We start from the raw sequence: 14611 nt of genomic DNA, 5'->3' as shown, positions 1-14611 counted from the left end.
TAGGGCTTGGAGGAGCTGAGCACGCGCCCAACAAGGGAAAGCGATTGGTTGAGAGGGATGGAGGAATTGGTTACCGTTTAGGGACTGCTGGAGGTATGGATGGATGGTGGATGAGATGAACCTGAACGTGTTAGGGCGAGACTAAGGAGGGGTTCCCCACCATGTATGTCACTTGATCGGTCAGGTACATTTTGACCTGACTGATTTGACCTGATTTGACCTGACCTGGATTTATAGGGGGAACTGGGAGATATAATGATTGATGGTACTCTATAAATGATGATTCTAAAAGAATGAAAGAGAGAAAAGAGGGAGAAAGAAGGAGAGGAAGAGTGGAAGAGAGAGGAGGGGAAATGGAGTCGTGCAGAGGAGTTACGTAAAGGAAAGACGGTCAGTGGCCAGACCGTTATGGAAACAGTCTGGATGGATCAGGATGGATCATGGGTCAGGATAGTGGGATGGAATGGATCATTCAATAGAATGGAATGGAGAATGGAATGGACAGATACATAGAATGAGAATATAGTCAGACTGTCAAGAGCATCCATCAATATCATTCAACCCGGAGAATATAGGTCAATATCAATATCAATCAAATCATATACGGATAGAATCATCAGACAATCCAGTCGGGAGACTCCGGATGTATTGACGGCATTATTGCAATACGGTGTGAGAAATCAAAACATAACTCACGACTAAGAAAAGTTCCATCAAAGGCAACCCCAGACGATCCCAATCCATCATTACTTAATGGCTTGGGATGGGGGACGGTATCGGATTCGTTCTCCTCCTGACACTCCTAGTATCAAGTATTCACTTCAATGTTCTTTAGTAGAGGAGCATAATCCTGTCTGCTGTATATGGCAGTCATTCTTAGAAGACTGACTGATTCAGATTGTATGACATTGTATGATTGTAAAGATTGTAGAGCGAATCTCGGAACCAGACCAGGACAGACTGATCTGATCCACGCCGGGAGTTTCCATTGGATTGCATTTTTTCCATCTTTTCTTTCTATTACTTCAGGGAAAAGAAATTCCCGCATCGATTTTCAGACTTGAAGTCGAGACTGATTATTCTTCCATTCTTTTGATTGATTTAATCCTTCTATTATTTCTATTTGAGATTATTTATTATATGGAATACTGACATTCCAGTCATCCACAAACTAATCCAAATCAGTCTTGAACCACACAAACATTTCTCTCTTGGAGCCCAACCTCCAACCTTCAATACCACTAGAAAACAACACTTAAAAAAGTCTTAAAAAAAGACTAAAAAAGGCTTAAAAATAAAACAGAAAAAGAGGAGGGGGAACGAAGCAGAAAAATCAACCTAGCCCCTCCATTGTGGGTGAGTGACCCCGTGAATCTCCATCCTCCGCCATCATCAACATCAACTTCCACCTCTGGATCTTTCTCTCTCCCTTCCCTTACTCACTTTCCTTCCCCCTCCCTAGACAGACCTCATTACACCATCGCTTTGTCCGATTACGGCATTCGCAAACCGTCCGCCTTCTGCCGACCTACATATACCCATCTCAATTACCTACCCTTCCTTTCGTTTCGAACCCCACTATCGATTTCAATCTCTGGCCCGCTCCGTCAACACCGGGAATTCACACCCCTTCCGACACGCCCGTCTCCCCTTTCCCCAACCTAGTCGGGTACATCTAAACAATCCTGGATTAATGGTCAACTCCATCAGCCCTGCGTCCTAGTCAGCTGCCTTCCTCCTCTGGTCGCCGTCACCTCGTCTACCCCGCACCCTGGCTCCCCCTCTCTTAACCGCGGAGGGCTCCTCTCGTGCCCGCATTCGACCGGTTTGCGAAAATCACCCCGGATGACCCAACAACGCAAGACCATCGCCGTCGTGAACGCGACCGGCCGCCAGGCCGCCTCGCTCATCCGCGTCGCCTCCGCCGTCGGTCACAACGTGCGCGCTCAGATCCACTCCCTCAAGGGCATCATCGCCGAGGAGCTCGAAACCCTCCCCAATGTCACCCTCTTCCAGGGTCCGCTGCTGGGCAATGTCGCCATGATGGATGCCCTCTTCGACGGCGCCAACCTGGCCTTCATCAACACGACCTCCCAGGCCGGTGACGAGATCGCTATCGGATGCGCCCTCGCCGACGCCGCGAAGCGCGCCGGCTCCATCCAGCACTACATCTACAGCAGCATGCCCGATCACTCCGTTTATGGCCCCTGGCCCCCGGTGCCGCTCTGGGCGCCCAAGTTCACCGTCGAGAATTATATCCGTCAGCTGGGTCTGCCTGCTACTTTTGTCTACGCGGGGATCTACAACAACAACTTTACCAGTCTACCCTACCCCCTGTTCCAGATGGAACTGCTGGAGGACGGCAGTTTCGAATGGCACGCTCCGTTTGACCCGGAAACCCCGCTGCCGTGGCTCGACGCCGAGCACGACGTCGGACCGACCCTATTACAGATTTTCAAAGACGGGCCGCAAATCTGGCACGGTCATCGGTTAGTCTCCTCCTCTTTTCCCCTTTCTCTCTCGTAAAACTAAATAAAAATAGAATCGCCCTCACATTCGAAACCCTCACCCCCAACCAAGTCTGCGCAGCCTTCTCCCGCGCCCTCAACCGCCCCTGCCGGTACCTCCACGTGCCCAAGATCGAAGTCAAAGTGAACATCCCCACCGGCTACCGGGAGCAGCTAGAAGCGCTAGAGGAGGTATTCGGGCGCTGCAACGCGCCCTACTTCCCGCAGCCCGAGTTCTCCCGGCCGGCAGCGGGGTCGCCCAAGGGTCTGGGGCCCGCCAATGGCAAGGGCGCCGGAGCCGGGATGATGCAAGGGCCTGGCGGGGTGATCTCACTGCGCGTTACCGACGAAGCGCGCCATCTGTGGCAGGGTTGGCGCGATATGGAGGAGTATGCGCGGGAGGTGTTTCCTGTGGAGGAGGAGGCCAACGGGTTGGATTGGATGTTGTAGGCTTTCCTTTATGATATGATCTGGTGTTGAACCGGGTTTAATGCATTGCTGGCGAATGGTCTTTCTACTTGTGGTTTGAGTTGCAAAAATGAGGGGAATTGCGAAAAGCGAAAAGAAAAGAGGGGGGAAATTCAACTGCTCTCTCTACCTCCATGCATGCCTATACTACACTCTGTATACGGCAGCATGGATCAAAGCAGGTCACGATTGAAGCATGGATATGATGACAGGGGCAAAACCCAACCCAACCCAGCCACACCAAAAGTTCTTTCTTTCTTATCTATCTCACGTCAGTCCTAAGGGGACTAGCCTTGTTTGATTGGTTGATTCTATGCGATGTTTTATCTATCTACTTATCGTCTTCAGGATGTGCCAGGTCTGAGTACTTTCTTAGTTAGTATTAGTATTAGTATTATTATTATTCCCCACGGGTGTGGAATGCACCGGCGGCTGTTTGAATTGATTTTTACTTTTATCATTCTTTTGAAATGTACTGCCTTGTGTAGTTATCGGATGGGTTGGTTATATATATATTGGCTCAGAGTACTCCCTGGTGACCTTGGAGTACCTGAGATAGTATTGATATGATCAATCGCTCTTGATATATAAACTGGTATCTAGTATATCATATAATTAGTGATATATGATATCGCTTCAATACAGGACGAATACTTCGTATACAACAGGATAGGAGGATAGGAAGTGGGGAGAAAAAGAGAAAGATATGCACACAAAGCTGACTCAATCATACTAGAGCAATAACAGTTATACAGGTTATACAGGTTATACACACGTCATGCTGACTACTCCACTTATACAGCAGTAGCCTCAGGACTCAGGCCTCGGACGGAAAGTAACATTGTGATTGACAGTCGCATATACTTATAGCACTACTAACCAAGCCTCTCTCTCTCTTTCTACATAGTAGGAGGATGGAAATAGTAGTAAAATAGCAGTAAAGAGTAAGAGAAATAAATCTCTTCTTCCCGCCCATTCATCCCGTCATAACATCCAGTGAACATCCACATCCACATCCACTCCTAACCTTGGTAGGTGATCAACACCGTCACCTCTAGAATTTTCAGTCTGTTTCCCCCTCTACCAACCTACCTACCTAACTAAACTGTATCCGTACCTGATTAAGCAAGCTTCTCTCCGCCGTAACTAGCTAATTAAATCAAAGAATAAAATAATTTTTTTTTCTGCCGTCTCTGTCGGTTTGATTTTTCATTCTCTTGACTACTTAACTATTCTTCTCCTCTTCTCCTCGTCTCTTTACTTCTTTCTTCACTCTCTGTTAATTGACTTACCCACCTACTACACACCTTCTCCCTACCTACATATTACCATATACTAGGTATCTATCTACCTATCTACAGTCATAATGGCCGACGAACAAAAATCCCTCGCCGAGCGCGTCGAAGTGCCCGATATCCCCAAGGCCGCGGCCAAGAAGATTGCTTTGCTGGAGCAGCAGTTTCTGCGTGCGGAGGTTGAACAATGTTTGTCTTTCTTTCCTCTCCTCCCAAGCTTGTCCTTCAATTGAGCTATACTCTGTGGATGATTTAACTGCTCTATTATTATCACACCTGCTAATGCTAAGATAAAGTAAAACACTCCATCCCCCTCTTCCGCCCCATCTACGAAGAGCGCAACAAGGTCATCACCACCCCCGAGGTGCAGGAGAACTTCTGGATGCGCGTGTTCTCGCACGCCCCCGCCGAGATCGACGAGTACATCACGACCGCGGACGCCGCTGCGCTGGGCACCGCGCTGAAGAACGTCTCCGTGGAGCGGTTTGAGGTTGATGAGGCCGGGCAGGGCGAGCCGCGCAGCATTCGCTTTGTGTTTGAGTTCCGCACCGGCGAGGAGAACCCGTTCTTCACCGATGAGAAGCTGGTCAAGGAGTTCTACTGGCGCAAGCGTGTGACGAAGACGCAGAAGGGCAATACCATTGTTTGGGAGGGTCTGGTTTCGGAGCCCGTGCGTGTGCACTGGAAGGCGGACCGCGATCTGACCAAGGGACTGTTGGATGCCGCTTGTGATCTGGCTGAGGCGGAGAAGAAGGGTGGCGAGAGGAAGCAGCTGCCTGAGTTTAAGAAGCTCGTGAGCAAGATTGAGGAGGTGGAGGCTGAGGCGGCGAAGCTGGATGAGGAGGGTGAGGGCGATGATGATGAGGAGGATTTCCCTGTCGGCCCGTCGCCCGCTGGCACCAGCTTCTTCTCGTTCTTCGGGTACCGTGGTCGGGACGTCTCTGCTGAGGAGTCCGCCAAGGCGACTAAGGAGGATGAGGAGCGCTACCAGAAGATGCTGAAGGGCGAGAAGGTGGACGGCGATGATGAGGAGGCTGAGGAGGATGATGAGGAGGACGAGGAGGACGACGAGGTCGAGGCGCTGGAGATCTTCCCCGACGGGGAGGAGCTCGCCGTCGCGCTCGCCGAGGACCTGTGGCCCAACGCTCTGAAGTACTATGGTGGGTTTTCTCACTTTGGCCACGGATGCTGCGAGTCGTGCTGACTGAATAGTCCAATCGTTCGACGAGCCCGAGGACCTTGAGTTCGACGAGGATGAGCTGGAAGGCTTGGATGACGACGAGGATGATGATGACGAGGAGGCCGAGGACGAGGAGTCCCGTCCCCGCAAAAAGACCAAGGTTTAAGCCACCTTTTTTATGATGTATCTACCGGTGCGCTCACAACGCGATCACCAGAATTAATAATAGTACCAAAACGAAAATGAGAAGCGCAATGCAGAATGACGAATATGAATCTGTGTAGTCAGTATCTTCCTTTCTTTCCTTAGTAGAATGGGAGGGGCATAAGAAAGAGAAAAGGGAAAGGGAAAGGAAATACGCACCCTCATTCTTCCGCACAATATGCTTCAACCTCGCCATCCCCCCCTGCAGTTTCCCCCCAACCCGTTCAGCCAACGTATCCACCTCCCCAATCATAACAGCCTGCTCCTCCAACTCCCTCCCCATATCATTCGCCTGATCCCTCAGATTCCCCACCGTCCGAAACACCCCATCCAGCTGCTCATCCTGCTCATGCATCAGCTCCACCTGTCTCTGCTGCTCCATCGCCGCATAATGATCCCCCCTTCCCCCTCCACCTAACCCCTCCTCCTCCCCCTCACTATCGTCCGCAAAATCCGCCGGGTTCGGCAGTCCCGCATTGTGCTGGTGGTCCGCGGTCGACACAGCCCGCTGCAGCTCCAGCCGCATGTTCTCGACTTCCGCGCCGACATCGTTGACGAGTTGGCGTCGGCGGGAGACTTCTTCAAGCTCGAGGCCGTAGCGGTAGGGGTCTTGCTCGACGGCGCGGACGCTCTCGATTAGGTCGTCGAGGTCGGCGGAGAGGTCGGTGAGGTTGGTTTCGAGTTCCGAGCGCGATTGTTGGAGTTCGGGGTTCGTGGGTGATTTGGCGAGCGAGCGGATGCGGAGGTAGGAGGAGAAGAGCGGGCGGGAGGTTTGGAGGGTTGTGAGGACGTCTCTATTTTTCTGGGATTAGTATTGGTCTTTATATATGTGTATTTGTGTATGTAGATATGTATGGTTATTGGTTTGGTGGTCGGGTTGGGTTGGTGGTATAGGGGCTTACGCTTGGACTTGGAGGAAGGGGTCTGCGGGCTCCATGGTTTTGAGTCTGGTTCTATGGTTCGTGTTGATTGTATGAAGTAGTCTAATAAGTTGGATGAGAAGAAATATGATGGTGCAGTTGTGATCTGAATTGAAATCTGTGTGGTTGTATCTGTAGATACCTCAGTTGATGCTATGCTGGCGAGTCGAGAGTCTCGGCGGGCGGTGAGCTTGGCGGTCACGCTATCTTTAGTATCACTCCGTCTGATAGTAAATTAATACCCTTCGCCATGACTACCAGTACGAGTGTTAATATGAGATAGTTGAATAATTAATTAGAGTATTCCGGCCGATAAATTAATATCATATCCCCATTATAATACCGTGTTGAAATATCCCATGGTAAACGCCCGATGCAGCCCTACATGTCGCTCGCTCCACATCTCGCGGAGATACTGCTCCGCCTCTCGGTTGAACTCCCGTCCCCGGGCATCAACCAACGCCGGCTTGACGCTCCAGCTGCGCGCCCGTCGCTTGCAGTCGCAGTCGTGGCACCCCAGGTCCGGCACGTTCGTCCACGCCCGCCAATAGTGGTCTAGCGGGTCGGAAAAGTAGCACCGGCGCAATTCCTGGTCCGTCGCTTTCGCGTCCAGACTGCAGCACTTGTCCTGCGGGCCGAGGAAGAGCTTGGCCAGTGACCGCGGCGACTGCTTCAGCAGGAACCATGAGATCACGCTGTTCTCGTTCTTGGCGTCGCGGTGCCAGGCTTTGGGCCCGTGTCGCAGCAGCATGCGCTCCATGAGCTCCCGCAGCATGCGCAGTGTTGTGTGGAAGTCGATCTCCGTCTGTTCGTCCAGGTAGCTGCGGAGTTGTAGTCGCCGTTGGCCGATGTCTGCCTCCCCGTAGCCCCACCGTAGCACGGTGTATACGTGCCCGATGTGCTCGTCGAATCGCCACGCGTGCCGCTTGTTCGGCGGGAGCTCGTGGTACTCGTCGAGTAACTGGGTGAGGATCATGAGACGGCCGGTGATCACCGCCGCAGATGGTTTTCGGCGCTCCCGCGCGATGTCGGCCATGTGGAACTGCACGTAGATGCCGCGCTCGAGACGCTCGGCGAGTCGTAGCTCTGCGCTGAAGTCCATCTCGGAGCTGCCGTCGTCGGAGAAGGGACCCCACACGGCGGGGACAATCTGGCGGGCCAGTCGCTCGGCAATCCCTTGACGGTAGATCAATCGGGGGAGCGTGTGCACGGCGACGGCATTCTGGGCGCCCGTAAACGGATCCAACGTGAGGAGGGGGTCGAAGCCCTGGGTTTTATGGACGCGCATGAACCATCGGCAGATATGCGGTTCCAGCAGTTTGATGGTGTTGTGCGTGGCCGTGTTCAAAAGACGGAGCTTGAGAACTGTGCCTATACCACCATGGATAATGATCTGGAAGAGTACATCGGCCACGAAGCCAAAGGGCAAGGCCTTTGGTTGGGATTCGGAGGGTAGTATTTGCTGACTAGTTAGCAGGGTTTAACAGAATACCAATGACAACGAGGAACAATATATTACTCGTAGAAGGACGAAAGAAAGATAAATAAGATATAAATAACTTACCATGACGACAGCCTAATCAGTACAGCCTACCTACACAAATTCAAGAACCGTTCCGCTGTGTTCTGCCAACCACCCGTGTCATGGTCCATTTAAGAATACTCTGCAAAGATCTCCTTCCCGTCTACTCCGTACTGTCGGAAGAAAGCGATCGCCACCAAGGAATTAAACCAGGGCAGACGGTGTGACGTGTTGACGGGTAGTCGCTGAGAGGGCTGACCCCGGAAACAGCGGCGCATCCAGCTATCCCTAGCGATGGAAGCGCGGTTGCCAGACGACTGGACCGCTCGGACTGCGTTTCTTCCGCGATGACCGATGTCTTTGTTCAAAGGATATGGTTGGGTGGTGGACTAGCAACGAGTGTTCCAGGCACGTTGAACAGGCGGCTAACCAACAAGGTGATGTGATCTGTCTGACACTTGGGTCATCGGGCTGAGGCTGGGCGAATATGGTCGGATCACAGCCGGTTTATCAGTCTCCACGACCGGTCGACGAAAGGAGATCCTGAATGATAAGAATCCGAAAACATAATCGGTATTATCAAGAGAATCATGATTCAAAAAGCAAAAAAGGAGAAGTCGAACGCGTGACCGTTTCACTGGAGACCCGAACGACGCTATACGGGGACTATTTAGATAGGATCAACCGTTTATTCGATCCATTCACCCCGCGATGATGTGTCGGAACTGGTGTAGCTTAAGATTAGTAGCATATTAGACGGTAGTTTCAGATCATCCGCCCCATCCGTGATATCGACAGGATCTTAGTGGTCGAATTGATCCAAGAGAAGAAGAGACATGAAGGAGTTGTTACGTGGAGGACGATGATTTCCCCCTCTTTCTCCACACGGTTCCCCGTCTTGGCTGAAGAGGGCTCTAGCCTTTTTTAGTAGGGTGAATTAGTATGGGAAAAAAAAAAAAAAAAAAAAAAAAAAAAGGCGATCTCTCCGCCCCGCATTCCTTCTCATCTCGCCATCTCTCACTTCTTCCATTCGTTCATCATCAATTCTTTCCCTGTTTTAGACCTCCTTGATTGAATGATTTCTTTTTAATCCTACCACGCATGTCACAACAGTCCGCCCTCCCACTCTCCGAGGAGTGGACGGATCCCGATGCCTATGTCGACGCCCTCCTGTCCTTTGCGACGTCCTCCGCCCTGTTTAGACACCTGTGCGGGGGCGTCCATTTGATGGACTTTATGATCCGAGAGCCCGATATCTACACGACCTTGCTGCCGGAGTCATGGCGCGCATTCTTTGATCTGCACGACGTCCACGACATCCTGCACCTGCTGTTGTGGGAGGACCTGGAACCGCTCTTAGCGCAAAGTCGGTCGGATGCGGATCAGGACGGACAAGGTTGGCGCGGCGCTGCACTCCCTCCAGCTGATTTCCTCGAGTACGTGCACACCATTCGACGGTTGAGCTTGCGGAGGGATTTCACCCCGCTACATACCGGCAAACCTTCCATTCCGAAAAAGATCGCCGTGGGCATGAACGTCAAGAAATACCACGAGGTAGCGCATTTCTCCCGATACGTCGATGAGCTCTGTGCGACGGTCGCCCAACGGCGCGGGGACGAGATCACCCACGTGGTGGATTTTGGGTCCGGACAGAGCTACCTGGGACGCACCCTCGCCTGCCATCCCTACAACCGGCATATCGTCGCCATCGAACGGAAACATCAGTTCATCCGGGGGGCCAAGGGGTATGATGCCCAGGCGAAGCTGATCGAGGAGAAGAAGGAAGTCAGGATGTACAACGCCAAGGAGAACTGTCCGGACTGCCGCAAATGCCGGCGGCGCGCAGCGGCCGAGGCGGCCGAGACGTCTCCGGAGCCCGAGACGGAAGAGACCCCATCGGACGGAGATTCCGAAGTCGCCATGTTCAACGTGTTCCGGGACATCAGCTTGGATCCCGACGAGATTGGTTTCCATCCGGCGGCCAAGGCACCGCCAAGACCAAAGAAGAAACAGCGCGCCGTCGAACCAGAAGAGCCGAAACATGAAGGAGTGATGGACTACATTGAGCATGATATCAAGGACGGCTATCTAGAGCCCATCATTCAGCACGTCGTGCAGTCACCGACCGCGGAGGGCGAGACGTCGCAAAGCGTCGCGCAAAGCGTCGCGCAACCGGTGGACCCCCGGGTCATGGTCATCTCCTTGCATTCCTGCGGGAACCTACTCCACCATGGAGTCCGTTCCCTGGTCTTAAACCCGTCCGTGAAGGCGATCGCCATGATCGGATGCTGCTACAACCTGGTGACGGAACGGCTGGGCCCCGCCACCTACAAACTGCCCGTCCTGCGGTCTATGCACCCCCGGCTCACCAAGGACGCCCTGGCCTACGACCCCCACGGCTTCCCCATGTCGAAACGTATGGAAGACTTCGAGCACGACAGCGGAACGGGTGTCAAGATCAACATTACCGCGCGGTCCATGTCGCTGCAGGCGCCCCAGAACTGGACCCGACAGGAGTGCGAGGGCTTCTTCACCCGCCACTTCTACCGGTCCCTGCTGCAGCGCGTCTTCGTTGACCGGGGAGTCGTGCCGAAGCCCACCAGCACGGAGGACCTCTACGGGGCCGAGTCCGACTCGCCGCTGATCATCGGCTCGCTACCGAAGAAAGCCTTCGAATCCTGGAACTCGTACGTCCGCGCCGCCGTCGACAAGCTGAGCCGCAACCCGAACAACGGCGACAGGGTCAAAGCCGGAATGGCCGACATCACCGATGAGGAGCTGAATGGCTACGCGGAACGATACCAAGCTCGGAAGAAAAACCTCAGCGTGGCCTGGTGCCTGATGTCGTTCAGTGCTGCCTTGATTGAGGCGATGATCGTGGTCGATCGCTGGCAGTTTTTGCGCGAAGATGAATCCGTCAAGGACTGCTGGGTGGAGCCGGTGTTTGATTTCGGCCTAAGCCCGCGGAATCTGGCGGTGATTGGCATCAAGCACTGATTCCCTCTAATGAGGGTTTCGGATTGCGCTTATTGGACCAACCCCCCTAATTGCATATCATCAAGAAGATACCAAGTCACAGTAATCGTCTACCTAGATCCAGCATAATGGTTTGGATGGCTTGATCGCACTGGTCTATCCCACGAGAACCGACATGACGCAGTGACGAAACTTACATATACATACACATATATCTACATCTATAGAATAGACGGATGGCGTTGAAAGAGGGATGTGGCTTTTCAAGAATATCTATTCACGATTATGATGTAGTACAATAACTGCACATACCATGGGACTTATCCTTTCTGGCTATCGATTCTTGAATTATTATAAGAATTTTCTAACAAGTCGATAAGAATAATAATACTGACTTTATAAGTAAGAAAGATATGTCAGGTTCGCTCCATCCACAAACATCAAGATTATCCAACAACATATTGATATCAATATTCGAGCTCTAATGTTTATAGTGAATAGTGTGGAAAAGAGAAAACGACGGAGTGGGACAGCTGGCTCTGCCTCGCTCCCGCCCTATCCGCAAGAGAACTTAAGCCTAACCTGCTTCAATCGAACCTCCCCTCTAGCTCCCTCATCATTCGTTCTTCCCTTGGCTCCCACTCGCTTTGTGGTAGTCCACTGATATCGAGAACCAGATCATCCGGTTCAAACGCAGCCCTCACTATCTCTGTACCAGGTGTGCTCGTGAAGAGTACCTTGAGGGTAGCGAAAACGACCGGATCGCGGACGAGGCCCAACAATGTCGAGAGGACCCCCAGAGCGCCGTCTTGGAACTCTTCGCGCTCGAAGAGAGACACACCATCGATTATGAAAAACAGAGTAGTCGACTTCGGCACCTGGCGTACGATGCAGACTAATAGGGTGATCAACTCATCCAACCTGTCCTGTTGTAAAGAAGGCACATGGACCTGCTGGGATAATGAGCGAGTGTCGAACTCGCATTGTCGGAGCAGCTGCCGGATGAGGCTGGTGAGCATTGCCCGTCCTCCGATGTAATCACCAGCGTCTGTTGCGTCAGTATGCCGCCCGCAGAAAAACACCGCACACATGAACTGGTCGTGAGCCCCGAGTCCCTGCGCTAGAGACACGCACAGGCTCGACAGAGGTGAGATGCCACTGATTGTCTCGGGCAGCTGGAAGTCCCAGTGGATTAGGAGCTTTGCTGAGAACGGGGACACGATCCATTGCTGAAAGTGTTGCGTGTTGACAGCTTGTTCGACCTGGGCTCGTTGTTTGGCAGGGAGAAGGCCCTTTTTGGCGATGACAAAGTCTATATCTGAGATGTCAAAGTCGGAGACATTCAGAATTCTGCTCAAAGCCTCTTGGCTGAGGTGGACGTTCGTGATAGGTGTTTGTGTCTGTGTCGATGGAACCCAACTTGCTGGCTCGAATGGAGAGGTGCTGCGAAGCCGGACATTCTCGGCTTTCAGCAATGCTATTTTTTGCTCTGCAGCCTGCAGCTCTTTATAACTGGATTATCAGAACACAAAAATTGGCAGGGCCAGGTAATGCAGTCAGGGGAGATGTGGCTCACCGTTCTTTTGCCGCACATGATCCAGTAGTAAGTGATGGATCGAGTTGAGAGTGTCTGCTGTTTCTTGCTGGGACCTACGTGTCTCAACGCTATCTTGAATAGAGGATCAGTTGCCGCTCACCATAGTGGTTGGCAGTGATATGTTTACCCAGGTGAGACTGATATATGTGGGACTTTTGTGCTTCTCCCGCCAGACCCGTGGCTTTGGTGTTGATCATCTGAAGGCTGTCGAGCAAGCCCTTTTCGTAATCCGCTCCCTGGAATATCGCATTGCCTGCTTTCCGAACTAGTCACATTAGCATCGCCACTCCTTTTCCAGGGGGCAAGCTGCTGCTGTGTGTGTCGACGTGGGTCCCTGGCTACCTGGAAACTTACCCTCATGCCGAATGAAGAAGACAATCGCCCGTTCGATCGCAACAAGTGTACTGATGGTCAACTGTATGGAAGCTTCTCTAATGTTAGCATCGTTGCGAAATATTCCAAGGAACAACTCGGCGGTTGAGAATGTGGGAATGAGGTTTTCCAGACTCCCAAGGACCTCGCTGCGTACGCTTGCAGCGGTTTTGACAGCCTACGCAAGAAGTCAGCCGTGCGAATCAGATGTTGCTGTCACCCCCCGCAGGGCCCTGTTCTTACACCCAAGAGAACCTTCAGTGACCCTAGAACTGGAGTAGAATAAGTGCTGCCGGGCGCGACTTGAGAGGCTATATTTGTAGCCTCTGCGACAGGACCGATGTGATCGGCAACCTTTCTTCTCGCCCTTCGAACCAATCCACCCTGGTCGTATTTGTCGCGCGCCGATCGAAGTATCTCATACACGGCCTCCCAATGTTTCTGACCTCGGATGCTATAGGCAGTTTCCACTAGGCCTTTGGGCTCCCGATCTCCCGACCGAAGTCTATACATGGCTTCAGGGAAGACGTCGTTCCAAAACTGAAATGTTTGGGGGTCATTCAAGGCTGGCCTTGGAGCAACGCAATGGCTCTTCGGCGATACAGATGAACGGACCGTCCGACTGATACTCGCCGACTGCGGCGTGAGCATCTGGTCATTTGGGATATACTTCCCAGATGTGGGGTCGTAGCGAGCTGGAGGGTTGACAAAGATGGGATGGTAATCTGGAAGCTCATTGTCGATGAAATCAACAGTCGGGGGTTGGAGACCGAGTCGAGTTATGCGATGGCTAGCCATGACTGTTTGCATGTAGCGACAAAGCTATGCTTGCTCAACATGACGAAGCTGACGATGTATTAATGTCAGGCTGAACGCGGGGATGCTTCCAAACGTCAGCCGCACCAACCATACAGCTTTTGCTGTATGGCCTTTTAATCAAGCGAGAGATTTACACCGATTAGGGCAGGCCTCTGGGGCCGGCTGCCCCGACAGCTGCGTCGTGCATACGGATTTCCAGTATCATATTTACTCCTTTGAGCCCCAGTTGTTCGTGCTTACCCATAGGCGGGGTTCAACTAGTCAGGCATACGTGGTTCTCAGGTATTGGCTCGTGACAGGCTATATCTCGTTGCGACTGCCAGATACCCCTCATGTGAGTGACAATGCTAAGGTATAAGCAACTGCAGGTTGGATTCAAGGGTCGCGAGTCGGTCGCTCTTGGTAACCAACTGAAGCATTACAACTTTCATTGAAGTGACCCGATTGACGTTACATATGAGACTTTATTGACCAGTTGCGGTTCGCTCAGCAATACCACATCAAGAATGGTAATAGAGGGCAAAGATACAGAGGCCCATAGGGTCGAACCCTCGGGGATTGGGTTCATTGAAGAGACTCGACCCTTGGGAACTACCACTGAAAAGAACGAGAACAGCCGTGACCCCCATATCTTGCAAGTCAATAGTGATAGCCCTACCGAGACGGGCGATTTCTTTCTAGCACCAGATGTCAATGGTGCCATCGGTGATATTCAGGCTTTGAAAGACAAAATTATTCAGCTTGAGAGCCA

General features: G+C 52.2%; 6 protein-coding genes across 6 annotated transcripts; 3 read left to right on the top strand and 3 right to left on the bottom strand.

The window, feature by feature from the left end:
* Positions 1 to 1845: 1845 nt before the first annotated feature.
* On the top strand, positions 1846 to 2957 carry P168DRAFT_237800 (NmrA family NAD(P)-binding protein; the record flags this gene model as incomplete). The annotated part of the gene is made up of 2 exons (XM_024833574.1): positions 1846 to 2489; positions 2543 to 2957. The coding sequence occupies 2 exons, from the start codon at positions 1846 to 1848 to the stop codon at positions 2955 to 2957; spliced, it is 1059 nt and encodes a 352-aa protein (XP_024692428.1).
* Positions 2958 to 4104: 1147 nt separating this feature from the next.
* On the top strand, positions 4105 to 5720 carry P168DRAFT_254576 (histone chaperone napB). Its single transcript, XM_024834416.1, has 2 exons — positions 4105 to 4459; positions 4567 to 5720. The coding sequence occupies exons 1-2, from the start codon at positions 4342 to 4344 to the stop codon at positions 5472 to 5474; spliced, it is 1026 nt and encodes a 341-aa protein (XP_024692427.1). The 5' UTR covers positions 4105 to 4341; the 3' UTR covers positions 5475 to 5720.
* P168DRAFT_270411 (SNARE domain protein) lies at positions 5650 to 6691 on the bottom strand (the record flags this gene model as incomplete). Its single annotated transcript, XM_024835209.1, has 3 exons — positions 6557 to 6691; positions 5814 to 6448; positions 5650 to 5726 (listed from the first exon to the last, which is right to left on the bottom strand). The coding sequence occupies exons 1-3, from the start codon at positions 6589 to 6591 to the stop codon at positions 5650 to 5652; spliced, it is 747 nt and encodes a 248-aa protein (XP_024692426.1). The 5' UTR covers positions 6592 to 6691.
* A 217-nt stretch (positions 6692 to 6908) lies between these two features.
* On the bottom strand, positions 6909 to 8141 carry P168DRAFT_282543 (uncharacterized protein; the record flags this gene model as incomplete). The annotated part of the gene is made up of 2 exons (XM_024835989.1): positions 6909 to 8036; positions 8139 to 8141. 2 exons carry the CDS (start codon positions 8139 to 8141, stop codon positions 6909 to 6911), a joined length of 1131 nt encoding a protein of 376 aa, XP_024692425.1.
* Positions 8142 to 8443: 302 nt separating this feature from the next.
* Positions 8444 to 11308, top strand: P168DRAFT_311367 (uncharacterized protein; the record flags this gene model as incomplete). The annotated part of the gene is made up of 2 exons (XM_024839491.1): positions 8444 to 8533; positions 9210 to 11308. The coding sequence occupies 2 exons, from the start codon at positions 8444 to 8446 to the stop codon at positions 11091 to 11093; spliced, it is 1974 nt and encodes a 657-aa protein (XP_024692424.1). The 3' UTR covers positions 11094 to 11308.
* A 301-nt stretch (positions 11309 to 11609) lies between these two features.
* P168DRAFT_345063 (uncharacterized protein) lies at positions 11610 to 13839 on the bottom strand (the record flags this gene model as incomplete). The annotated part of the gene is made up of 4 exons (XM_024841856.1): positions 11610 to 12549; positions 12770 to 12934; positions 13024 to 13219; positions 13285 to 13839. 4 exons carry the CDS (start codon positions 13837 to 13839, stop codon positions 11660 to 11662), a joined length of 1806 nt encoding a protein of 601 aa, XP_024692423.1. The 3' UTR covers positions 11610 to 11659.
* Between the last annotated feature and the right edge of the window lie 772 nt (positions 13840 to 14611).

Source organism: Aspergillus campestris, assembly GCF_002847485.1.
Source record: "Aspergillus campestris IBT 28561 chromosome Unknown P168scaffold_7, whole genome shotgun sequence".
Taxonomy (NCBI): domain Eukaryota; kingdom Fungi; phylum Ascomycota; class Eurotiomycetes; order Eurotiales; family Aspergillaceae; genus Aspergillus; species Aspergillus campestris.
Note: the sequence above shows the minus strand (reverse complement) of the source record. Positions and strands in the feature narration are given on the sequence as shown.

What these genes read in the sequence shown, in the direction of transcription:
- P168DRAFT_254576 (XM_024834416.1), top strand. Translation starts at nt 4,342, where the DNA reads ATGGCCGACGAACAAAAATCCCTCGCCGAGCGCGTCGAAGTGCCCGAT. An exon ending in GCGTGCGGAGGTTGAACAAT is followed by an intron (nt 4,460 to 4,566) that starts GTTTGTCTTTCT and finishes GCTAAGATAAAG; the next exon opens with TAAAACACTCCATCCCCCTC.